General features: G+C 45.0%; 1 protein-coding gene across 2 annotated transcripts in view; it reads right to left on the reverse strand.

The window, feature by feature from the left end:
• The window catches only part of LOC113437890 (uncharacterized), a 55653-nt gene that overhangs the window by 13016 nt on the left and 17532 nt on the right, over positions 1 to 25105 (reverse strand). Inside the window, exons 2-7 of one of the 2 annotated variants that reach the window (XM_026703090.2) lie at positions 13039 to 13121; positions 6398 to 6571; positions 5546 to 5695; positions 3717 to 3758; positions 2047 to 2131; positions 541 to 618 (exon numbers count right to left, since the gene is read on the reverse strand). In XM_026703090.2, coding sequence (XP_026558875.1) covers positions 541 to 618; positions 2047 to 2131; positions 3717 to 3758; positions 5546 to 5695; positions 6398 to 6571; positions 13039 to 13118 — 609 coding nt within the window. In that variant the 5' untranslated portion in view covers positions 13119 to 13121. The remainder of the gene's footprint in view (positions 1 to 540; positions 619 to 2046; positions 2132 to 3716; positions 3759 to 5545; positions 5696 to 6397; positions 6572 to 13038; positions 13122 to 25105) is intronic. The other variant, XM_087940900.1, reaches the window with a different exon arrangement.

Raw genomic sequence — 25105 nt, forward strand, 5'->3', positions numbered from 1 at the left:
CACCCGGGGAAGGCCACCTCATGGACTGTGTGCCTCGGTTAGGCTCATAAGTAACAGGGCCTAGGTCCCCACGAGGGCACAACTACTGCATTCCGACATGCAACTAGGCTACCTGCTTGCATGACTAGAGGCTTCCTTACAGTGGTTCTCTCAAGAAAAGGGCCAGCATTGGCTCAGCTGGGCCAGGCCAAAGGTGGCCACATGGGACAACCCTTGTGCAGAATTGCTTCTGCACAAGTCACCTCACCATGATACGTTACGATTTAGGAGGGACAACTGTCGTGTTTCTCTGTGGAGTATCTGGCGCTTAGGGATTTTGCAAAGAGGGTTTTAATGAAGATACTTCCACACTTTCTCCACTTCAGCAGCTGATTTGCTTCATAGGCTAATGGAGAGATCCACCTGGATCACTGGATCCGGGGTCTCTCTCTCTCTCTCTCTCACACACACACACACACTCTCTGAGGAAAGCCAGGAGCCATTCCTCTCCCCACCAATGTCACTGAGCCATTTTTGACCGGATGTTACACTTATACTTACAGGAACCCCCAAATTTTCTGTGGCCTTTTTGATAATATTGTCAGCAGTTTCCATGTTGGAGATGCTTAATGTGGTGTTCTAAATAAAACAAATATACATCTTAATAATACCTATTCCTTTCTGAAAAAGAATATTTTAATGAATTAATATCATCATATGAAACATATTTACAGCAACATTCTTTAACATGTAAGATTACTAATTTGTCACATTATGATATTCTAGCTCAGAATTCCAAAGGCCTTACAAATTAGTAATATCCACCTTGAGGAAGCCCTTGGTTTTCTATAGCAATAAATAGGAGCTTTAGACTTTGCAATCTGGAAGCTTCAGAAACTGCTAATATCAGACCCCAATTTTTAAAAAATACATTGTCATTCTGAAATGTTGATTGATTGATTAAATATTATGTGCCCCCAAGTCAATGCTGACTCCGGCAACCACCTAGACCAGTAGTTCCCAACCTTTTTTTCGCCCCGCACCCCTAAAGAAATTTCACTCGAACCTCGCACCCCCTGAAATTTAGACTTTAGGAACTATGGAACGAGTTAAATATATGATAGGATTGGATCTTTTCAGCTATGTATGTGACGGCCACTAAATAACGATACTTAACTCTAAAATGAAAACAAAGTTAATCCATTGCATAATAAATAAAAATGCCAACATATAGCCAATATCCTATTATTTACCTGGACTTTTCTTGCACCCCCTGGAATATCATCTCGCACCCCCAGGGGGTGTGAGCACCCCAGGTTGGGAACCCCTGACCTAGACAGACCAAACTCCAGGATGATCTACGCCCAATGTGACCAGTGGAGGACCCGTGGCCACTTGAATCGCCTCTGTCCACCTTCAGGTTGAGTGTCCTCTTTCCTCCCACCTTTCTCGGCATCAAAGCTTTCTCCAGAGAGCTGGACCTTTGCAGATGTGCAGGGTAATTTGAGGCTGGGCACTTATGCCTCAAGTGAGAACTCTGGTTTCATCTGTCTGATAATCTACGTGCCCATTTCTTGGCTATCCACAGAGCTCTCAGGACTCTTCTCCAATATCAATATTCAAAAATGCCAGTACTCTTTTTATCCTCTTCTTCAAAGTTCAACTTTTGTTTCCAGGGAGCATCCCTGTTTGCAAAAGTCTGATCTTGCGGCTGTGATCACATCCAAATTCTTCTTGCAGTTATAGAATGATTTTGAAGATGTCATTAACAAAAACTTGGTATTAATATTTTTCTTCTCCCCAAACAAACAAAAAAGTCCAACGCATTTTACCTGTGATCCTAAAATGTCATTCTTGGCATAGAAGCAGGGGTTGAATTTAAATTCTCTGATTTTTCAAATACGTTTAACACTCTTTAATGACGGAAGGACCATTGAATTTTGGCTAAAAGAAATTCTTCACCTATTGATGTTATTTTGGAGGATTGGATCCTCTCACTCATTAGTTTAAGTTGCAGTTTTTCTTTCAGCTTTTAACAACAACAACAACAATTTCTTGATTACTCACAGAAGAGTTTTTCTCCTTGTCCATCACCAAAATCTGCATGGGCAAAGTTCTGGCGTACTCAGTCTGCTTCATTTCATAGATGTGCCTACAATTCAAATATTGAAGGTGAGTTCAGAAATGCTGTGCTGCGCAGTATAATTTTTTTTTTGTGAAAACAATTTTATTGGTTTTTTTAAAAAACAAACAAAACATAAAAACATCAGCTCTCTTCCATACATATATACAAGCAGTGTGTCGGTTGGTTCATCAGTTTTGTGCATTCATTTCGTAGTCTCAATTACAGTTATATTACATAATAACTCGTATTATCAATCCAAACTTATATATCCTCGTATCACTATTAAAAAATCATTTGACTATGATTTTATTCATTCATACTTTATGAGATAACTATAATTTAGGTAGTTTATTCTATAACAAATTATATAATCATACCAAATCTATCCTAAAAAATACTTTATAGATATGATGTCAAATAACAAAAGAAAAAGAAAAAACAAAGATATTCCTTATTATCTAACATTCTAAATATTCTATTATTGTATTTTATCATCCAACCATTGATAGAAAAGGTCCCAAATTTTATAGAATTGTTTATCCTCTTGCTCTCTAATTAGAGGAGTATTAGAGAGCAAGAAGAGTATAATTGTATTAAGTTGAACAGAAAAAAGACATTTAATGTCCTCCGAGGAATCCTAAAATTCCTCTGCCTAGGAATTTTGGAACTCCCACAGAGATTTCATTGGAATTCCATTATTCGGTGGAGATGGGGGGATCTGCCCAAGGTGATGTCCTACCTCGTGAATGCCCAGAATGGACTAAAATGGGGGAAGCCATCATTAGGAGGGGGGAGGGGGAGCAAATATGTCATAAAATGAAGCTGGCGCTCCCCGTTTTTCTCAGTCTAGGTCTCCTTTCATCTCTAGGCTGCTGAAACAGGGAGCACAGAAGAAGGCAGGGAATCTCCTGGCCCTCAACTCTGATTCTTGGCTCACCAGCAGGGCCTCCCTGCTCTTGATCGGGACTTTTTATTTTATTTTTTATTTGATTTGGTTTGTCAATTGCTTACAAGATCATAGGCATAAGTATAAACATAGTTATGAATATGTGGATGCATATAAGAAAAATAAAAGAAACAATAGGACAGGGACGGTAGGCAGGTTGGGGCGCTTATGCACGTCCCCTACAGGCCTCTTAGGAAAGGGGTGAAGTCAATAGTAGATTTTTTGGGGTTTGTGGAAGAAACCACAGAATCAAGTCGAGTATTCCAGGCATTGACCACTGTTGCTGAAGTTGTATTTCCTGCAATCAAGTTTGGTGTGATGAACCGTGAGTTTGTATCTATTGTGTGCTCTTGTGTTGTTATGGTTGAAGCTGAAGTAGTCACTGACAGGTAGGACATTGCAATGTATGATTTTATATACTATACTTAGATCGGACCGAAAGCAGTGTAGTTCTAGGTTTTCTAAGTCTAGAATTTCAAGTCTGGTGGCATAAGGTATTCTGCAACGAGTAGAGGAGTGGAGAACTCTTCTTGTGAAATATTTCTGGACTTTCTCAACTGTGTTAATATCAGATAGGTAATGTGGGTTCCAGACTGATGAGCTGTGTTCGAGTATTCAAGGATTCAATAAGCCAGAGCAGAAAAGAAGGAAGAAGGCATCTCCTACCAGAGCAGCATAGACAGCCATCTTTCCTTCACTTCCGAAGAGCTGGAAATAAAGAAAAAACACTGAGGCAGGACGATATCACACAGCTTTGGTCAACTTTACTATACTGATCTGCAAACTCCCAAATCTTAGGTGTGACACAGCTCTGGGTTCTACTTCTGCCAAGGAGGAAATACTTGAGGTGTCCTCCTTCCTTCCTGGCCGTGAAGACTTCTGCTGGTGGGTGTGGGGCTGGGGCTGGGGTCCCCCAGCAGACCTCAGCGGCGGCGGCAGCAGCAGGAAAAGGCTGCTCCTTTTAAGGAACCAGCCCTTGGCCATAAAATTCAGGCTGAGGTACGGACAGGATGAGCAAAACTGATGGAAGAACTTTGCATGAGAGAATCAACTGATTGCAAAGAGGGATTAGAAGGAGCAAAATGTTGTAATTGTTTTAAAGGGGCGAGAGTGTCATGTGTGTCTGCGCACATGGGTGGACATGCAGATATGCTGCAGCTGTAAGAGAATACAGCCACTTTCCCCCCCTGCACACGGTCTGGCTGAGCTGGGTTTCCTGGCCGGCTCAGAGCAGCAGGGAGAAGTTCAGCCCCGACGCAAGAGATCCGGATCCAGGTTTTAGCTTGTACTCCCCACCCCCACTTTCCTCTCTTGCACAATTCCTAGAAGCCGTTTCCCTGGCAGGCAGCTTCAGGGACGTGGGGGAAACAGTGCCCATAAACAGATGTTGCTGCAAATGCCAGGCCTAGCCTGAAGGTTTGGGCCCAGAGCTCAGCCCTTGCGATACTCCCGCCTCTGGTGGTCCTTGGCTGCCAAGGGTCAGTGCAACATCCTACCCCCCTCCCCTCTCCCCCCTGCTGGGTGCAGCTGGGCGCAGGAAACCGCCCGCCTCTTTGACAGTCTCTGGAGTGGGGAGACTCATCCCAGGGCGGCTTCTCTCCGCCTGTTCATGGGGAGACACTCGCCGCGCCAAATTCATGTGCAAAATTCCTTCTGCATTTATGTCATCGACCTGGGCTGGATAAACACCATTAACTGGCTAAAGATATGTTATCTGCCAGAATCTTCCCTAAAAATATAGAGGAAAAATTGGATTTGGGAAATTCTGGTGCAATAAAAGATCTGAGAGATTTCAAAAGAAGCGAACGCTTGATAGGGTAGTTTTAGCCAAATGTCAGGGCATCATCGCTTTATAACTATAATCTTAATGAGGGTAGTTTTTGTTTACTGTCTCGATTCCTGATCGATCGATTGCAACTTGTTTGTGAGACCGTAGGAAATATATGTGAGGAATAATCCATGATCTTCTTGACTCCCTGGACAGGAGGTAGAAATGAAAGGCCTCTGGGGTATCCTGCGATCTGAGCCTCGCCTTTGCTTCCAGAGGTCCATATGTTGGGCATTTTAAGGGAAGGTCTGCAGAGACCATCAAAGGCCCCCTCGTTCCGCCTCTCAACCACAGGGAACGAGCAGCCCCTATTATCTCTGGGGGGTCTCTCCTCTGCCAACAGAACGAAGGCGAACAGTTGGAGGGTACCAATGTTGAGAGTGGCTGCCAGAAGGAGATACCGTGAATTTTACCCACGGTTATTTTTCTCACTTACTCTTGAAACTGCTGGTTTACCTAACATGGCTAAGCAACCCTTAGGGTGAGCGGAGTTGTTTGGGTGAGGATTGCGCAGATGAATGCCCCCTTTTCTCCCCATCTCCTCAGTTGCAATTTTGCCCTTGTCGTAAGCAGGAAGGCGCCGCTTGTTGATGAGGGCAGAGCAGATGGGCTGGGTTCATCTCTTGCCACAGGGGTCCCTTCAAAGACAGGGGTCTATGGACATTACCTGAAAGTGACGACGTAATTCACAGTCGGCCAGCCAATCACAAAAGAGGTGTCCGGACTCATTTTCTTCTCTGACACTTCACTAAGGCAGGATCCGGTCCATACTTCACTCAGGTGGACTTTTTTCTTCAGTTTCAAGCTAGAAGAAGACCTGTGTGACAAGCCAGGGAGATTTCTCTTAAGCGTATTCGCAGAATTCAGAGATCCCAACGAGAGTCCCTGGTCCGTTTCCTCCTGCACGCAGCAACCAAGAACTCTCCAACAGAGTCACGGACACACTCGCTCACACCTAAAGTGACAAGGAGCTCACACTCAAGTCCCGTGTGCCATCATTTCCTTTCTGAAACAAACCCAATGTCAGCATTCCAGCAACTCTACACTCCAACCAATAACCCTGAGACAGACATCCTCTGAAAAGTTCTTTTTATTTTGGATAGTAAACTTGGCACAACTGGGGAATCCCGAATCTGAAAGTTCCAAACTTCCTTGCAATAAGTCAAAACTACAAATCCCTCCTCTGCACCTATCATCGCATCACATGGCCCAATCACTACCTATTGGCTTGATATGCCTTAGCTCAGGGGTGTCAAAGTCGCGACCCAGGTGCTGGCCCCACCCCCACCCCCACCCGGTTTTAGTGAAGGGGGGGAACTTCCAATATGTCACGTGACGCTGCTGTGATGATGGTGAGCTTGACACCCCGGCCTTAGCTCACGGTTACAAATCAGAAAGCAGGGTTCACGCCAAGGCCTCATGCGATGGGTTTGCTTTGGTATTCATACATTGTACGAACCCAACGTTTGCTACTAGCGAAGAGACTTAGCTGGAGGATCAAACGTTTGCTCATACTTACTTGGATTTGGCCACAATTAGCATGTTGCTGAAGAGGAACAAATGCCTCTCTTGAGTTTGCAAGCCCAGAGAAAGTTGGACGCGCCCATCCAAAAGGAAGAGGGAATTTGGGCTGCTGAAAACTCCAGCTGGTAATCCATTATCTCCATGTGTGGATGACAAAATAATCTCCCTGCTGGAAAAGAGGGCAGGACATGAATTGGGGTGATATTAACACTTTTGCACTGTGCTTCCTGCTGTCACCGTTCAGGAAAGCACATTTTCACCATTTTCCTTGAAGCAATCTCTGAAGTGAATTAGTTTGATACCACAGTCCAGTTTTATCTTCAGCGAGTACCATGGTTTTCAAGGAAATATTAAGCTCTTTCCTTGACTACAATTGCCTGATGAAGCCCAAGCAGATCTTGTTATCCTTCCTCCAAACCTGCCCTTTACTATTCTTGCGTTCATTTGCCTGTTTCTCCTTTCGTAGCAGGGGGAGGCATTGGGGAGGGGGGACGGCTCTAGAGTGGGAAGTGACCTCCTGTGTGTCCTCATGGCGTCTTCTGGAGAGATACGTCACGTTCTCCACCATTTATTTATTTCCTTATTTCTACTTCTAAGAAGTTCCTGTGGAATCATAGATTCCTGCGGCCGCCCAACTCACAGTGACCGGGGGGCGGGGTGGGGGGTGGGGGGTACACATTGAAAACAAACACCAAAGTCTCCTTCTGGAACACAGGTTGTAATCTTAAGGATGCCAGCAATGACATATTTTCATTGGGCAAAAGAGCTTCAATTTGGAGAGAGGTTTTAAACTAAAATACTGTATATATTTCTTTAAAAAAATTAAACAAAACATTATGTTCAAATTATTGGACATTTAATACAGCTGTTATTTCATTTGTTCTCCATCTCTAGAAAAATGCATTGCTTTCATTTGGCATTTTGCTGCCAGGTTATGGCAGGTGAGAAGTCCTTAATTCCCTCTCTCTGCTCCGCCCCCCTTTTCACAAAGCACAGCTATTTCAGGGAATCTTTAGACTGGCCCAATTTGCCTCGTTGGTTGGGAATTATGGAGTGTGAAGCATCGTATTGTACCTCCATGGAGTGAAATAAAGCTGCCTGAATCTGCATGGTCCTCCTGGCCCCTCCTTGTCCCCCACTTTCCCTCTTGGTCAAATCTCCATCAAGTTCCAAAGCTAAGATCTGCCTCTGTTGGACCCCGTGAAGCTGATGGCCGGAACAGGGGAGAGGAGGCCAGAGGACGGGGTCGGAGGGGCAGGACACCATGATCACCCCCGCAGTCCTCTACTTCAGGACGGAGCCGTTTGGCTTTTGCCAGGATGGGCCCCCAGTTGCATCGAATATCAACCCTGACAAGTCCTTAGCCAGCACATCCCGGCTGGGAAACTTGGGGAGCTGAAGAGTGAGGGCTGCGCAAAGCTGCTGCCGCCATCCCCGTTTCCCCCCTGGGTGGGTGGTTTTTTTAACCTGTGCGCGTGTGCGTATTGCAAGGAGTGACGACCGCCGTGAGGACAAGAAGGGGAGGATCTTGGAGTCAGTCCTCCAAAAGAGGAAAGTATGAGTGATCAAAGGAGTGATTTTGGTTAAGGTCAGATGGAGCAGAGAGAGAAAGGTAGGCAGGCAGGCAGGATTGTGCTATAAGGCCCCACCATGAGAGAGAGAGAATGGCTGGGAAGCTCACTGGCCCTGTTCCTTGGCTTGGCCTGCCCTGTACAGTTTCATTGTACACATGTTGTGCCTTGACCATAAACGTTTGATTGGTTGATTGATGATTGACTAAAGCGACCAAGCATGAGGCTCCATCATCAGTTGCCTTTTGCTTCCTGGAGCCTATGAAGGGACACCAAAGAACGCCAAGGATTTGGGTTTCCTGCTTGAGAAATGAGGGGCAAGACACCCTGTTTTTCACAATTGGCAATTCAAGGATTTCTCACGGTTTCCTGAAACCTGTGCAAGCTGATCCCCCAAACCAGGGATGCCAAGAGTAGCCTTAAAACAGAAGTGCACCTAAAAGAAAGATTGTTTGGTTCTAAATAAACATCAGCTGAGTTTTAACTTGGCTTAAAGCAATATTTATTTCAGTAAAATACTGTCAGAAAAGTTTATTTATGAGGGCATTTTTGGAAACAGCTACGATAAGTGTATGTTCTTTATTTATCCATCGTCTTTTTTGTGGCTAGAAGGGAAATCTCTGGATGATGTGATAGTTGTTCTGCACTGAAAAAGAAAATGAATTGGGCATGAAACCAAGAAAGTCTCCAGGGATCCAAGATTAAACTAGCAAAGAAATGTCACAAATAAGTGTGAACTGACAATCAGGCACACAGAGGGAGAAATTCAGCTTTTCTCTTTTTGCCAAAAGTGCGGATTTTTTTAATGCTTGAAGATTCCACTGAGTCAGCCCTGCCTGACACTTAAACGTTCGAACTGCATAATTAACATTAAGGTGCAATGACAATCCTGTGATAATTTTGATGCTATTGGGGTATCTTCACTTTGGATTGGTTCTAAATTCCCCCTAACGGATCAGGGCTGGAGTGACATCTGAAATAGACTGCATATTCTGACAAGGAAAGCTGGCTGCTGTCTTAAGAGGTTTGCAAGATTGCAGGAATGCAAAATATGCATCCCAAGTAGTAATTTTGGAGACAAAAATGCTTTTGTGTTGCCCTCCACAGTCCTTCACGTGCAACTACAGGATCTGTCTTCACTCCTACAGGCCTCGAAGTTCTCCAGATCGACCGTATATTTCAAGCTGAAATTGGGCTGGAAAAAATATTGAGTTGCCTTAAGCGCTATTACTGGGAAGCAGAATGGGGCAAACCTTCCTGTCAATGGGAAAGAGAGTTCTCTTAGAATTGCAGAATCATAGGGTTGGAAGAGATCTTGGAGGTCTTCTAGTCCAACCCCCCGCAAGGCAGGAGCCCTTATACTGTTAGATCGCGTGAATGAGACTCAGGACACCAGCATAGTAACCAGTTGTCTTTACTTCCTTCTAGGACTGAGCGTCAAAGAAACCAGGGCAGTCCTTTTACAGTCGGGCTGCTCGCAGCTGTGGCCAGTGATGGTAAGATTTCTATCTTACCAAGAAATACACTGCAGTCCATGTTGTCACATGCCTTACTGAGGTCTAAGTATAGAACATCCACAGCATCTCCTCGATCCACTAGTTTAGGCGCTTTATGAAAGGAGCCAATACGTGCTGTCTGGTGTGATCTGTTTTTCACAAACCGATGCTGGCTTCTATGAATTGCCTTGTTCATCTCTAATGCTCACAAACCTGCTTGGAGCTCCCTGATTTAAGAAATACCGTACTAGGAGCTGAGCTGGAAATGCACCCTCCCAGCTGGCAGCGTAGGATCAATAATAGCCCACAGCCTTTCAAAGCAGCACAGAATCTACCTGCCTTATACGTGGATTGGTATGTGTGTGTAGAGACAGCAGAGATCAATGTTGCTCTAACTTCACTACCGAATTTACCACCACCACCTCTTGGCAACCCGGGGAAAATTCCAGCCAACACACCCACACCACAATTGGCAAACCCGTTAATTTTATAAGGGGGGGTGGGCAGTTTATTTAACTTAGCCAAATGATGGCATATTGGTGAAGCCGCTGGCTCCTCTTCAAGCATATCCAGCCAGGGAGCCGTGGACGTCACTGTCCATCATTATTTGTTCATGATGCTGTCCCAAGCAAGGACTCCTGCCAAATTTCTAGCCCACAGAATTGGGTGGTTATATTTTCATTCAGCAAAGTTATAACTTTGTTCCCTATTCCATATATCCTTATAGACTCCAGAAACAACATTTTTACTTAAACTGCCTGGAAAAAGGTTTTCCTGACAGTTGTTTTAAGGACTCAACTAAGACCTAAAAGAACGCAAGTTTTAAGGATAATTTCCCATGCCTGCACATCTTTGTTTTAGGATAAAAGCTAGCCAAGAGAAAGAAAGGGCGACAGATGGGTGACACAAGCTAGCCTTGGTTTTTACCTTGATCCTAGTTCTGCTGTTATTGGTGAGGGGAGAAGTTAAACAATAATGGTTCCATTCCACATTTCTTGTCACGTCTTAAAAAGCAGTCTTTAGAGGAGGGTATTATCACACATGAGAAGTTGGGTGAGTCTTGTTTCTACCACTTTTGAATGCACATGTCAAAATGGCTAAAGGCATATTCGGAAAAATAGCAGACCTTGACGTTCCACCACAACTTAGCCACCATGGAAACATCTAAAGAATTTCAGAGGAAGAAGCATGCCCCAAACAGCGGAGAAACGACGCCTCTTCCTTCAGGGCTGTTCCAGTGACCTTTCTAGGACTGTACAGTAATAAATATGGTGCCGACTGTAATTTCTGGGGTGGCTTCAGATGTCAACAGAAACAGCAAGGAGAGGAAGTGGAAGTGATTCATGCTCCTAGGAGTCATTTGAATAGGATCAAGGCACCTTCTAAGACAGAGAGGAAATGCCTGCGACTCTTTTAGACCTGGGGCTCCATAAGAGGAAGAGCAGCTTGTTTCGACTTCCTCTCTCTGCGTGGATTCTATGGATGGCACCTTCCCACGGGCTCTACTGTGACGAAATGGGTTCTGTTTTCAAAATGACCTGAAAGATGACCTGGATTTTACTAGGAAACTGAGAGTTTGGTGGAGGAAAGGTCCCTGTGGCCCATTCAGTGGACTTCTATGAATCCAGGTGCTTGCTGGCTTCTATCCGCCAGTACAAAGGAACGAGGCCTCTCAAGGCAGTTCAGTCTGTTGGCTGGATTAATTCTTCTCAGGCACCACAATCAAGCGATTGGTTTCTATATTTCATAAGGAGGACTGGAAATAATGGGGAAACCTGAACTTTGTTCAGCAGCTCCTTTTTAAAATATACCCTTTTCTAAAATTGTGCCACTTTACTTGAAGACCGAAAGTACCAAAGTTTAGTCCTCTCCTGCTGGTAACAAGCAGTTTTCTAAACTGATCTCATTTGGCCAAATACCTGCCTTCTTTTGAATGAAATGCCCCGAATCTCTTTGGTGTAAAATGTAAGGTCCATGAGGATGGAGGTTCCAAGTACACAGAAGCTTCCATAAAGGATCGGCCACCTTCAGCGCTGGTGACTGAAGGAGGGGGGGGGGGGGGTCAGCCGTCAATTGCACTTTTCCCAATTAACAAACTGTATTATGAGGCGAAGGTTTTGTGAGCTACAGGCCACTCCGTCACGGGGCTATGAAACACATAAACTTTCCACGAGCATTTAAGAGCTTTAAGAACTACTTTAGTAAAAGGCAGGCACTTTTGTGGGTTAATACCACTGGTCTGAAAAGAAGGAGAAGGTGGTGTGAGAGATTCCTTCATCTATCTGCTGTCTGTCTATCCAATTTCTATAACTGCCCATCTCAACGGGGAGAGAGAGAGAGAGAGAGAGAAAGAGAGAAAGAGAAAGAGAGAGAGAGAAAGAGAAAGAGAGAGAAAGAGAGAGAGAGAAAGAGAAAGAGAGAGAAAGAGAGAGAGAGAGAGAGAGAGAGAGAGAGAGAGAGAGAGAGAAAGAGAGAGAGAGAGAGAGAGAGAGAGAGAGAGAGAAAGAGAGAGAGAAAGAGAGAGAGAGAGAAAGAGAGAGAAAGAGAGAGAAGAGAGAGAGAGAGAGAGAGAGAGAAAGAGAGAAAGAGAAAGAGAGAAAGAGAGAGAGAGAAAGAGAGAGAGAGAAAGAGAGAGAGAAAGAGAGAGAGAGAAAAAGAGAAAGAGAGAGAGAGAGCTCCGTTTCTTGACAGCCTCACAGAAATGCTCTGCTGCTGCTTTTCTCTGGAGGGGGCTCCCCACCCCCACTTCCTAGTGCAGGATTTCCTGCCCATTTAAATCTTAACGTGATCCGAATTTGCTGACCCTTTTCTGGATCTCTGTCTAATTCAGCTACACGTTGTAGATACTGCGCAGAGACGCAAAGCCTCTTGGAAGGGCTGTGAATGATCCTGCAGCTGAGAAGGATGCTCAGGTGAAGATCCGTCACTGGCTCAGAGCTACAGCAGGACTGCCCCTCAAGGAGATTCCCCCCAGCCCTCCATTTCCATTTCGTTTTAAACACAGATTTTGCACCCTGGTTTGGAGGGGAAAAAATTATTTATTTATTTAGCTGCCTAGCTCACAAAAATGACTCCGGCCTACCCTCGAATGGAAATGAAGGAGACAACAGAAAAGCAGAGAAACCCAAGATTGCACGAGGGCAACCCTCACCTGACATTGCACCACCACCACCATGGACCACGACGCCATGTTTATGACCCCACCCCTTTCTAGGTCCAGTATCGAAAGCCCGGGCTTATACCCAAAACATTCTTTAGGGAGAGCCTCCGTCTTCTATTCCCCCAAAATGGCAGCAAGCTTTTCTGCAATGTCTGTTAGGACACTCGCAGACTACACACCTCCCAAACTCCCTGCAGTTGCCATCAATAAATCTTTGTTATGGTGACGGAGCAGCCCAATTGCAAGATTAAGGTAAGAACCCCCGCCCTACCTAGGACAGACCTCTACCCACCGTTTCCCTTGGCACACACACACACACACACCCAGCAGCTCTGGCCACCTCCCCCCATGAAGTTGGGGGACAATTAAAGCCATGTTCTAGGGAAGGGTTTGCCTCCGTATCTCTTACCTGGAACGATACCTGGATTTGCCGAGCGCTTTGCTGAGGGCAGCTGAAGTTGAGCGTCTCCTTTGAACGACGGGTTTCATTTTCTGTAGGAGAAAAAGGCAGGGCGGGTGAGTAAGCGGCGACATCAATGTTTCTCAACCTTAGCAACTTTAAGATAAGTGGACTTAAACTCCCAGAATTACCCAGCTGGCATGCGGAGCAGCACTAAAAGGAAAAGAATAGGATGGAGGGTAATTCCAAGAACGAAGGGGTGGCCCCGTTCAAAGTCTTCACGCTTGGAATGCTGCACTGTTAGGGAGAAGATCCAACTTCGGGGTCTCCTTGAGGTGCTAGCTGTCTACGTGCAATGACTGCTGGGAAAGGTGTTCAAGCCAAAGAACCATCACTTGTAATGGACAATTGGTGGGAAAGCTACCCCAAAACAGGGGAAGAAAGGGTGGGTAGCACGTAAGGAAAGACTGAGGGAAGGAACTGGGCTAGATTGCATGAGGGTTGGCTTGGGGGGAACCAGATCTCGCTGTTCCTGGGTTAGGGTCCTTGGGAGGGTCCAGGGAGCAAGCCTGTGAAGAAGGCTAACTAGGTCTTCTTGGAACAGCAAAGCACCATTTCACTGGCCAGTCACAAACTGGCACCCATCTTCCCCCTCCTGGTACCCTCTGGCTGGACTTCAGCACCCATGTCTGTAGGTGGCTCAGCTGATGCGGTGATGCTCACAACAGAAAGAGGCCATCCTAGTTTGACTGGCATCTTTCAAAACCAGAGGCAGAAAGAAATTTATGCAGGAAACCCTCATCCTCACCTAAAGTGGAAATGCCACCCACAGGGAATCTGCAAACATAATCATGGGCAGAAGCCTTTGGAATGGACCCAGGCAGAATAACAGAACAACAGAGTTGGAAGGGACTTTGGAGGTCTTCTAGTCCAACCCCTGCTCTAGCAGGAAATCCTATACCATTAGGGACAAATGTCTTTCCAATCTCTTCTCAAAATCCTCCAGTGTTGGAGCACCTACAATTTTGGAAAGCAAGCCGTTCCACGGGTGAATTGTTCTCACTTTCAGGAAATGTCTTCTTAGTTCTCGGTTCCTTCTCTTCTTGATTAGCTTCCATCCATTGCGTCCTGCACACGGTTGGCACACATTTAAGGGATTTTCCACCAGGACTCTAAGGTCGCTCTCACAGTTACTGCTCTTGAGCCAAGTTTCACCTAATCTGTTCCTATACATTTGGTTTTCTTGCCTAAGTGTAAAACCTTACTTTTCTCTACATTGAATTTTATTTTGTTCGATTGGGCCCAGTGTCCATCTGGATCTTGAGCCCGTCTTCTGGAGTGTTGGCTGTTCCCGCCAGCTTGGTGTAGTCTGAAAATTGGATGAGTTCCCTTTCTGTCCCTTCATCTAAATCATTGATGAAGACGTTGAAGAGCCCTGGGCCTAAAATAGAACCAACCTTGGGGTACGGTGCTGCTCACTTCCCTCCATGCAGATGTGGTTCCACTGAGAACGTACACGTCGCGTGCGGTTGGCCAGAGACAGGGAATGAAGGCTCCCATTGGGAAAAAGGGGCAGGGGGTTGAGGACCCCGTTGCCATGAAGAGCCAGGCCAGAATCCAGCGGGGCTCCAGGATGGGCCAAGGAGAGCTACGATTTGAATTTAGGCTGCAGCGCTCAGAACCTGTGACCGTTTTGTCTGGTGTTAGCAAGACCTTGGGTGTGAGGAAGCTCCGAAGGAATGAAGAGAATCTTTGGCTCCCGGACAAGGGATTCCATGTAAGTCTCTGGTGAGCAGCTGCACGGAGGAGGCTACGTGGCTCATGGCTCGCCACCATGAATTAAGGCCCCTTCGTTCAGCTTGGCATAGAAATATCGGTTCTCGCCTGCAATTCCCATGTCACTTCTGCACCAATTTCAGTGGGGGTCATAAGCGGAAAGGAAAAGAGCAAATAGCTGTGCCAACATCTGCAGGCTGGGATGTGTGTGTGTGTGTGTGTGTGTGAGAGAGAGAGAGAGTGTGTGTGTGTGTGTGTGTGTTGTATGGTGCCGGGAGTGGGGAGGCCTGCTATGAAGTGTGGATGGCAACGGACCGCTCTTCTTTTTCTTTCTTACTTGACATTTCCACTCGCAGAGTCATTTAGGGTTGGCATCACGGATGCTTCCCCCTCATTTACAAGCTCTCAGCTTTCCTTAATTGCTTTCTGGGAACCCGATTCCTCAACTACCACATCCAGTGATTTAATTAGTAGACCACACTGAAAAAAACGGCGTGTTTACATTCCCAGACAGAAGGATTCCCTTTTGGTTAAGTTGCATTCTTTATTGCTGCATTGAGGGTACTTTAAAAAAAAAAAAACTTCCATTTTCTTTATTTTCAAATTGTGCTGTGGTAATAAAACACATCCAACAAGCTGGGGGAAAAAACACCCAGATTTTCTCCCCAGTTGTGCAAACTTAGCAGATCGTTTTATCTGTCTTGATAGGTCAGCTGACTAAGCCGACGGCAATTCCGTTCTCTGTCCCGAGTATTCCTGTTTCAGAACAGAAAAGCCCCGATGGCTCACACGGCCCTTCTTCTCACTTCAAGGTGGCAGGCATTTCTGTGCGGGGAAGTTGCCAAGAAGTTGACCGTCTTTGGCCCCAAGGCCCCTTTCCTGGCCAAAGCTTCCTGGCCAAGGAGCACCCAGCTTCCGCCTCATCTCGTCCCCAATTTCACATAAAAAGGCCAGGACCTTCTCCCCTTCCTGAAAACCCAGGAGAAGACTGATTCATTTGTCTGCACAACACTCTGGCATTTAATCTTTCTTCATTTCTACCCCACTCCATTACTTGGGGGGGGGCGGGACAGGAGTTGAGGAGGGGGGCAGAGTACCCAGGCATCCTTTCCAGCAGGGGCCAAGTAGATCCCTCCAGGAACCCCCCCCCTCCCCAAGTGCCAGTCCCTGTGGCAAACAGAAGGGCCCGCCTGGCTGATATGCCTTAACAAGAATTTCTCTTGCAATTGTAGCCACGGGAACATCAGCTGATCGGCATGGGGCTCCGTCTCCAGTGGCATAGATGTAAACGGTGCTCAAAAATGCTTCGCGCACCTAAGCATAAGAAGGATTTCATAGGAAAGACACGGCAGATAAAGAGAAATGGTTGACTTATGGAGAGTTGTTAGAATAGGAACATAGAGAAAGACAAAATAAAGAGAGCAACTGGCTCGAAAGAATTTAAAATGCAGAATTTAGTTTTCAATGGTTTTCATATGCACGGTTAAGAGAAAGATTTAAGATAGATAATAGGAAACTTGGAATTAAGCAACAGACAACAGAACTTCATGTTCAACTATATACAAATGATGAACATGTAATTGGTAAAATGTGTAACCTTTTATTGAAATTTGAAACAAAGCAAACGTCTGACTGAAGACTAATATGTGCTAAGAACTTGGGACACAGTTTGAATGGAACAGAAGGAAAATATGTAGTTAAAAAGACTGAAATTTACATTATGTTAATTATTTTTATAAAATGATATATTGTTGGTATAAGACTTCAGAAAAAATGTCTAAAATATATAAAGGTATTTCAGATTTAATATGGCCGCAAGAAGGGTTATTTTATCATGCTTGGTGGACTTGTGAAGAAGCCAGAATTTTTGATACAAAGAATTTTAAAGATCAACATCCAACTGAAACCAGAACTTTTCTTACTGGGATTAATGGACAGAAAAGAGCCTAGACGATTATTTTCATAAATAGTTATTACTGCAAGATCATTGTATGCCCCAAAATAGAACAGTGTTGAACTAGTCACAATGGAGGAAAGGTTGGTGAAAAAGATGTAACTGTTTTAACAGTAAATTTTGATTATTGCTGCAAGACTATTATATGCACACAAAAAAAGATTCTGGAAAGCTTCATGAAATTCCCACAATGGAGGAAGGGTTAGTGAAGACGACAGCAGTAGCAGAAATGGTAACATTATCTGGTATGATCAACAAAAGCTCAACAATCGTTTCTAACTTTCTATAACTTTCCAGTTATTGGAAATCCTTTATGGACTTTTTGCTGAAAAAAGGGATAAAATGAATTTGTGATATATGAATTTGAAGATTAGAAAGGTAACTTATGGAAAAAAACGAAAGAAGGCGAAATATAAATATGTCTATCACCACTATTAAGAAGATCCTGAGTCACCTTTTAAAAAACTTTTTCTTTTCTATTTCTATTTTCTTTTTTCACTATTTATTATTTTTCTTTATTTATCATATTTGTATTGTGCTGTCCAGACTGTTTAGAGTTAATGGGATTTGGGATAGTTAGTTAGGAATTGAGAGCTTAAGGGAATGCATCATGGGAAATGTAGTTAAAGGTATCCTGGGAAATGTAGTTTATGTCATGTAGCCACATCTGTAACCCTGACTGGTCACTGAATTGACCCTTGTGGGTTGGGGGAGGCTCCCTCACTCTTGCCTGAACGCAGCCTCATGGTAGTAGCTCTACGTCCTGCCTCTATGATATGGGATGAAAGAGATAACCATCTTTTTACCTATAAAGACAGACATGCAAAGGATTGGACATTAAGAAGAATCTTGTCATAACTGTGAGTTAATGAGGATGCCCGATGAACCAATAAAAAAGATGGATGCTTTGTGGAGTTTATCTGTCTGCTTTGTACAAGACAGAATAGGTATAGTTCCCCCATCCCATCAAAGTGGCTCTGGATGGAGCAATTTTTTTTTTTATTTTCTCGTGGTTTTTATGTTGTTAAAAAGTTCTTCAATGAACATTTTTTTTTAAAAAAAGGGACTCGGTCTCTCCTGTGGACAGATTGAAATGCACAACTAAAACTGCCCTACAATCGGAATTATTAGACTTACTAATCAAATAGGGGACTATGCCTACTTAGAACTAATCAAGGAGAACCTGGAGCTAAAGAGAAATTTCCTGAGAGTGTGCACAATTAACCAGCAGAGCGACTTTCCCCCAGAAGTTGTGGAGGTTTTTAAGTAGAGATTGGACAGCCATTTGTCTGGAACCGGAGATGGTTCCCCTGCTTCAGCGGGGGTGGTGGTGCCTAGAATCTGAATTCCAAGCTCTCTTCCAACTCTGTGATTCTGTTAAAAGTGGCCTCAGCTTAAAATCCTGTTGTTCTCTTACCTTGGTAACATCATTTTTAAATAGCAGATTATATGTCAGTGTTTGCAGCTGTGCTGTTTTAAAATCTGTAAGCAGTGAGGGCCAGAGAAACAGTACCCTAAAACAATCACGAAAAGCACTTTAAGGTGGTACATGATCCCTCGACGAAGAGCAATGAAGAAGAAAATCATCCCATGGAACCTCGCAAGAAAAACCTCTGGTCATTGCTGAGGGTGGATGGCCAACGAGGATGCCCTCAGAGCAGAAGAGCCAGGATGGTGGCCCCATGGGAGCAGCTATTGTGGAAAAGTCTTCTGGGAATGAAGAAGTAGATCCGGTCTATATTCTGAATGTGACCGATTGGACAGGATAGGTGCATAAAATGTTAGATCTGGTATAGCTTTCTTGAGTTGAGTTGACCTTGACTTGACATCTTACACACTTTGATACAATAATGTCAAGCTTTTCCGTTCATCCAATAGCTTTAGCAGCTGTTGGCCTGCACTGCAGAAGGTCTTCGCAATGACTTTGCTTGAGTATGATCACTTACAAGCCCAAGTAGATGCTTCTTAGTTTCATCTAGGCGTGGCCTGGAGCCTGTGTTGGAGACACAACTTCTGACGCCCAATGAGGTTTGTGGTCCTGTGCAGACCTTCTTGCCACTGGGACTAAGTCACTTCTGTTAGTAGCTCCTCTGACTTCTTACTACTTAGGAAAACACTGCATAGCTTGAGCAAGGAACAGCTCACCGCTGGGAACAGAGGAGCAAAGAGACTGAAGCACTGTCCAAGGAAGATCTGATATATTTATTCGTGGAAGGGAGGATATGTTTTATTTCCTAACTTTTAGAGTTGAGCCTGGCCTAGAGATGGATCAGGCATGGATGGTGAGGTCAGAAACTGATCTGCTGCACCCCTTACCTAAGCAGCTCCCCCTGCAAGCATGTGTATGTGTGCCTGAGGTCCTTTCTGTACAGAAGCTAATGTGCATGAACATTAATGTGTACATGCAGGCTTTCTATCGCTGACCCACATCCTAATTTTTCTAAATCCAAAGAGCCACACTGGAATCAGTGGGACAAGTCACCACAAACTGAAACTCCACTGCAGTGATTCCAGTCATCCTGGCTTGATTTGGATCCAAACCGTTGACCCTCTAAAACGCAAAGGCTCTCAGGTCTGCCATTGCATCACTTCAGCTCTGTTTCGCTTCAATGGCATCCTGCCATAAAAGGGGGTCTAGGGAAGGGGGGGTGGATGACAGGATGAGAAGAACCAGAGGTGCTAGCCTGGAACAGAGCTTAAGAATCCAAGGACACAAGCCTGGGAACGGAATGCGGAACATCCGTCCAAAGAGGCACCCAAAGGTGGAACTTTTACCAAATGAACCTTCCTGGACATCATGAAGATGACCAAGGCAGGAGGGCTTGGGAGGAAGGAAATGTACTGGGACTAAGTGGGAAATCTCCTCAGGTCTGTAAGCCCTTGGTGGCTTCAGTTAAGGACACCTTTCACTCCAAACAGAGTTGTGGGTCTTTCTTTCCTGAACGCTCAAGCTGGGAGAGGTCTGACAAAGGCTGGTTGTGGAGAAGGGGCAACGTGCATGTTCCCTACCCTCACCATAAAGAAACCTGTGAGTCACCAACTCTGGGGAGGCTCCATGGCCCACCTGCTGCCCTGCGTTGGTTTGCAGGAAGTTTATTTTGCTCATTAGCTGGAAACTGGCTTCTGTTCTTCCCATGAATTACTGAGAAATGCTGCAGGTCACAAGGAGAGATCAGAAGGAAGGGCTTCTGCATTTAGTTCTAGGTCTTCATTTGATTGTTTGGGAGACAGCCTAATCCATTTCACACTAATTGAGAAGCTGCCCAGCTTGGCTGGTAGGACACACCTGAATTCACACCACTAAAGTCTCCTGCCTCCCACTGAAGATCCCTGCAAATCAGAATGCAATTTTACCAAATATTGTCTTTCTCGATGTGTTTTTAACAAATTAGACAAGATATGCAATCACAAGGCCCAGGGTGGCAAGAACGGAGCCTGCCAAAGATCTGACAAAGAGGTCCAACATGTTTTGGTATGCAAATAAGTCCAGAGTTTTAAAATTTAATTATTCTTGAGGAATTTAATAATGGTTTAAATGAGCAAAAGACATAGAAAAGTGCAAACACGTTAACAGAAACTCCATTGGCTAATGGATGTGAAGCAAGACAGCAAAAGATGTGAAACTCCAGCATTTACCAATCATCCTTAATCCCATTGACTCAATCAAAATTGTCTAAGGTTCCTCTCAATTATGGGTTTGACAGATTGATATCGTGGCAGGGGAAGGAGACTGTAAAATCTCCCGCCAGAAGCGGCATTTGCCGGTTCTCCGAACTACTCAAATTTCCGCTACTGGTTCTCCAGAACTGGTCAGAACCTGCCGAATGCCACCTCTGCCCATGTCCACCTGGCTCCTTCCATCACCAGCAAAGCTCCAAGGAAGGTAAAGTCTGAAGTGATCTATTTTGGAAGCAACCCACTTGGGGAGCAACCCATTCTTCCAAACGTTTCCAAATGAACTGGATCAAGTGTGACTTTCTCACCCAATCCAAACAACGTTTGAAAGCGTTAGAATCCGGTGCTTGTTGCGGGAGCAATTCCCGCTTGTTTTCCAGGCCCGAGAATTTTGCTTTAGAAGAGAAGAGAGCTGATTAGAGCAAGCTGCAAAGGCCCATTCGCTGAAACACGCAGATCAAACATTCCTGCAATGTGCCAGGACTTCGGTTATCAGCTTGCTTTATTTTCAGCACTACTTTCATGGTAGGACTGAGCTGTAAATGATGTCTCATGGGTACAATTGGAAAGGAAGGCTCACCTTCCATCTTTGCCTATTTGGGGCTTGTTGTTGGAAGAGGAGGGTCTGCCGTGGTAAAGGCTGTAAATTAGCACCCTGAATTCTAGTGTAGGACATTGCTGAGAAATATTTGCTGTCCACCTGGGCGATGTTCACCAGTGAACAATGTCCTGGGTTTGGGGGCTGGTGACAGGAAGGAATCCTGCAGGGCAGGCCGGATGAGGTGACTCCATCGGTCCGTCCCCTCGTTTCATAATTGCCACGGCCGAATCAGGAGTGGAACCGCTGCTTTTTGCGGGATGGTTCACATTCCCAGATCTTCTCACGGGGCATGGGATGCGGGTGGGGGCTTGCAGTCCTCCTGCTGTGTCCTGTTGCCTGGGTGACAAATCCACGTTTACTCAAACACACTCAGAAAGTGCTTGAAAACTTGCAACGCTGCCCTGCGTCTGTGCATGAGTCATCCCAAAGCTGCCAGTTTTTTCCGCGTTGTGTTTCTTGGCATAGCGAAACCTGAGAGCCCGAGAGCCGCGTTTCAAAGCCATGTATGGCCTGACACTATCAGCCTGGCTCAGCCAAGGGGGCCAGGATTCCTGCTTGACCACGAGCTTGGCAGAGACTGCGGTGTTATTACTATCCAGACCATGAACTGAAGACAGAGCACAAAACACCCCGACTCACCTGCCCTTCTCTGCACCAGGGAGGGTTTCTGTCTGGCACGATGGAACAAAACAGACTTCGTCAAGTGCAAACCTGCTTTGTGTTACTTTCCCCCCGGAGCTTTCCCAGAATTAGGATTCAGGGATTCTAACTGAGATTAAGGTCATGCTTTGTATATACCGAAGCCTCTTCCAGGCTCGGGCTCTACGGGCGCTCATTAGCACCTTGGGAGCAAGGCGCGGGGGTGGGGAGTAGGAAGTCCAAAATTTCATCACTGTGTCAAGGACCCCATCCATACCCTCAAGGGAGGGACTCTGGGCTTGTGGAGGAGAATCCCCTAAGCTGAAGGAGGCCTGGACTGGTATGGCAAGATGACATTCCTAACCATGGTCAATCATGCCGTCAGCTCTGCCCAGGGAATGCTGGCAGTGAGGTGGCCATTCAGAGGATCAGCCCTGTGGGAACCATTGTGGCATCCCAAGGCATGCTTCGGATGCTGAGGCTGATGTGATAGTAAGTGTGCTAGACTTTAAGACGCCACAAGGTTATCTTCTTTTGGCTACTGTAGAGGAAGACATCCATGTTTGAAAAGCTATGGTTTCTCTTACAGCTTGACTGCAGGCAGTGATCACGCGTGATCATTCAAAAGACAGCCCACTTGTGGGAGCCACCTCCAGGTGATGGGACAGGTTAGGATCTGGGATACGGTCACCCATTCCAGCTTACTAGATCATTGCTGCTCCTGGGCCAGGAAAAAGGGAGAAGATGCGAGTGCCCCAAGGGGTAACCCTGGCTCGCTGCTCTAGAAAATATGGAAGAGCACCCAGCCAAGGATTGGTTCTTGCATGCAGACCAAGCCTTTTTCTTTTCCCCCCCAAAGGGTCGTATCCACATCACTGATTCACTTGGGGGAATCCTTTGCAGGATCTCTACTAGCAGAGTGATCTTCTTTGTGCTTAAAGGATGGATTTGATATCTGACCCACTCAGTCACAAATTGTGCTCTGCATGTTTTTCTTCTAGTCTATTCAATGAAATAATTTATTTGCTTTTGAAATTTCCATCAAAACAGAGAAGAATGTTGGTGAAATTTTTGGAAGTGGACTGGAGTACTCTTGGACTTATTTAGTGATGAGATAAGCTCTCTCTCTCTCTCTCTCTCTCTCTCTCTCTCTCTCTCTCCCTCCCTCTCTCTCTCCCTCTCTCTCTCTCTCAGAGAGAGGGAGGGGGGAGAGAGAGAATATGTTTCTCTAGCTTTCTACATTTCTACTGAATTCCAAGGGAATATATTGTGATGAAATTCCTCCTGTGGTCCTTTATCAGATTGGGAAGTGAAAGAAACCAGAGATATTTCAAAATGACCTAAAATGTGTGACCCAATGCAGCTACACCTCCTCCATCCCTGCAACTAAGGGAATCTTAAAATCACCAGCCAAAGACACCGGATGAGGTTCTTAGGTGGCCCAAGAACAACCGAGCACTCTGGAGGCAGCTTTGTTATTAACTTAAAAACTCTCCAAGGATCCTTTTCTCATAACTTCTCAAAAGAGATCCTGACTGCAAACACGGGGAACTAAAATAACCTAAAGTCAACTGTAAAACAATGAATGAAACTAAAAAAAAAAAAGCTGACAGGAGATGATTATTTAGTCAACATGCTTCCTGTTGGTGTTTTAACCTCTGGGTTTTGCACAGCTTTTAATGAGGCAGCACCTTCTCATGATGCTTGTGCGTTAGAAGTCACTGGAATTATTTTAAAAAGTCTTACACAAAAATCAACACTTGGCAGTTTTGGAAATTATCTTGGGAAGGCCATACTGGGAAGCAATATATAAATATTTTTCTTAATTGTCCCATTAAGGATTATCCTATTGGGAATTATCTGTTTCCTCTGTTTTTGTTGTTTTGGAAACAGAAAAACACTTAAAAACCATTGGAAAATTATATTCCTAATTATCTTTTCCCTTACCGTCGTATCTCCAGGCTGATTTCATGCAAGAGGATACTGATATTAGAAATCCCAACACCAGAAAAACCGGGCCCTTCCAGGGTTCCTCAGATTCCTTTCTCTGGTCCAAGTGAAAACGCCATCTTTATGTATTTATGAATTTTCCATGGAGCGTTTGGGCCTTTATGTATTTTCCATGGACTATTAGAGATGTTAAATGAACTTAACAGAAAGGAGAACTGAGGTTGTAGCATCTTGTGGTAGAAATCCAGTTTCAAATGAAGGAAAAAAAATGAGTAGAAATGTTTATCAGAGCTACCCTCGTCACCTTCTTAGCATTATTCTCACAGATCCAGGGTCCACTTTTTGGATCGGAAGCATCGTCTTGCATGCTCAATGCAGCCTCTTGAGTCCAACTGGGCGATTTTCATGCTTGCATTGTTGGGGCCACCTTTGCTTCGGCCTCCCATGTGGGCACTTGCCTTCTGTGTAAAGTAGAAGAGGATGTGGGCAAGGGTGGGGGCCACTGCTCATAGGACAGGGATGGCCACACGGTCCTCCCACACTTTCTCAGGTCTTGGTGCAGTGTCCATTCGCTTGCTGGCAAGGCCGAGAAGAGAAACACCCAACAACCAACAAAGCAGGTGCAGGCTACACTTATAGGCTGGCAAACATTTGTGATTTGAATTCAATGGGATATTTTTATGTTTGTTTTTCGGATGCTACAACAATTCCAAAAATATCTGAAAATATATAGGATCTGAAAGTACTAAATGATGTCTGAAGGACATTCTGTGTTGGAAAAAGCTTTCTTGTTTCCTTCCAAGCCAGGGCAGGTTTTCAGGTTATTTTAAATGTTCTCAAAAAAGAGATCAGGAACTGTCTGCCAACAACTGAGCCCTTTGTTACTTGATTTAATTTGTTTTTGTTTTCCTGTTTCCAAGGTTTGGTTATGTTAGTCAATGACAATGAAAACTAATAGGCAAAAAAGAATCTTAATTATAGTGTAAGATTTTGTGGATTGTGAGAGCTAGTACTTTGCCGCCCCCCCACTGACTCTCTGCCCCCTCCACCCATTAAGAAGATACAAGGACACCCATCTTGCATCTAAAAGACCAAGTTGTGCTCCATGATAGTCCAGGTCATCCGTATCTGAGGCTTTAAATGATTTCTCACAGGTAGCACCCATCTTATTCCTTTGCTTAGGATACCAACGTTATCCTTAGAATTTCTGAAAGGAGAAAAACTGACCTTCAGATACAGACCTTAAGAAGTGGATTTTGTGACAGCTGAAGAAAAAGGAAGCAAGGGTGCAAGGAGGCCAACAAAGAGAGGAAGGGCTCAGTCAACCACAGGCCACTGAAGACCTCACCACAAGTGCCGGGACCTTCCTTTTCTCATGCCAGAGAGGAGCTGAGAGCATGGCTTGCCCGGGGGTGCGGTGCGGGTGGGGGGTGGGGGGTGAATTGATGAGGAACCTTTCCAGCAGCCAAACTTTGCCCTGG

The sequence above is a fragment of the Pseudonaja textilis genome, chromosome 12 (genome assembly GCF_049901715.1).
Source record: "Pseudonaja textilis isolate UNSWEBS1 chromosome 12, rPseTex1.2, whole genome shotgun sequence".
NCBI lineage: Eukaryota > Metazoa > Chordata > Lepidosauria > Squamata > Elapidae > Pseudonaja > Pseudonaja textilis.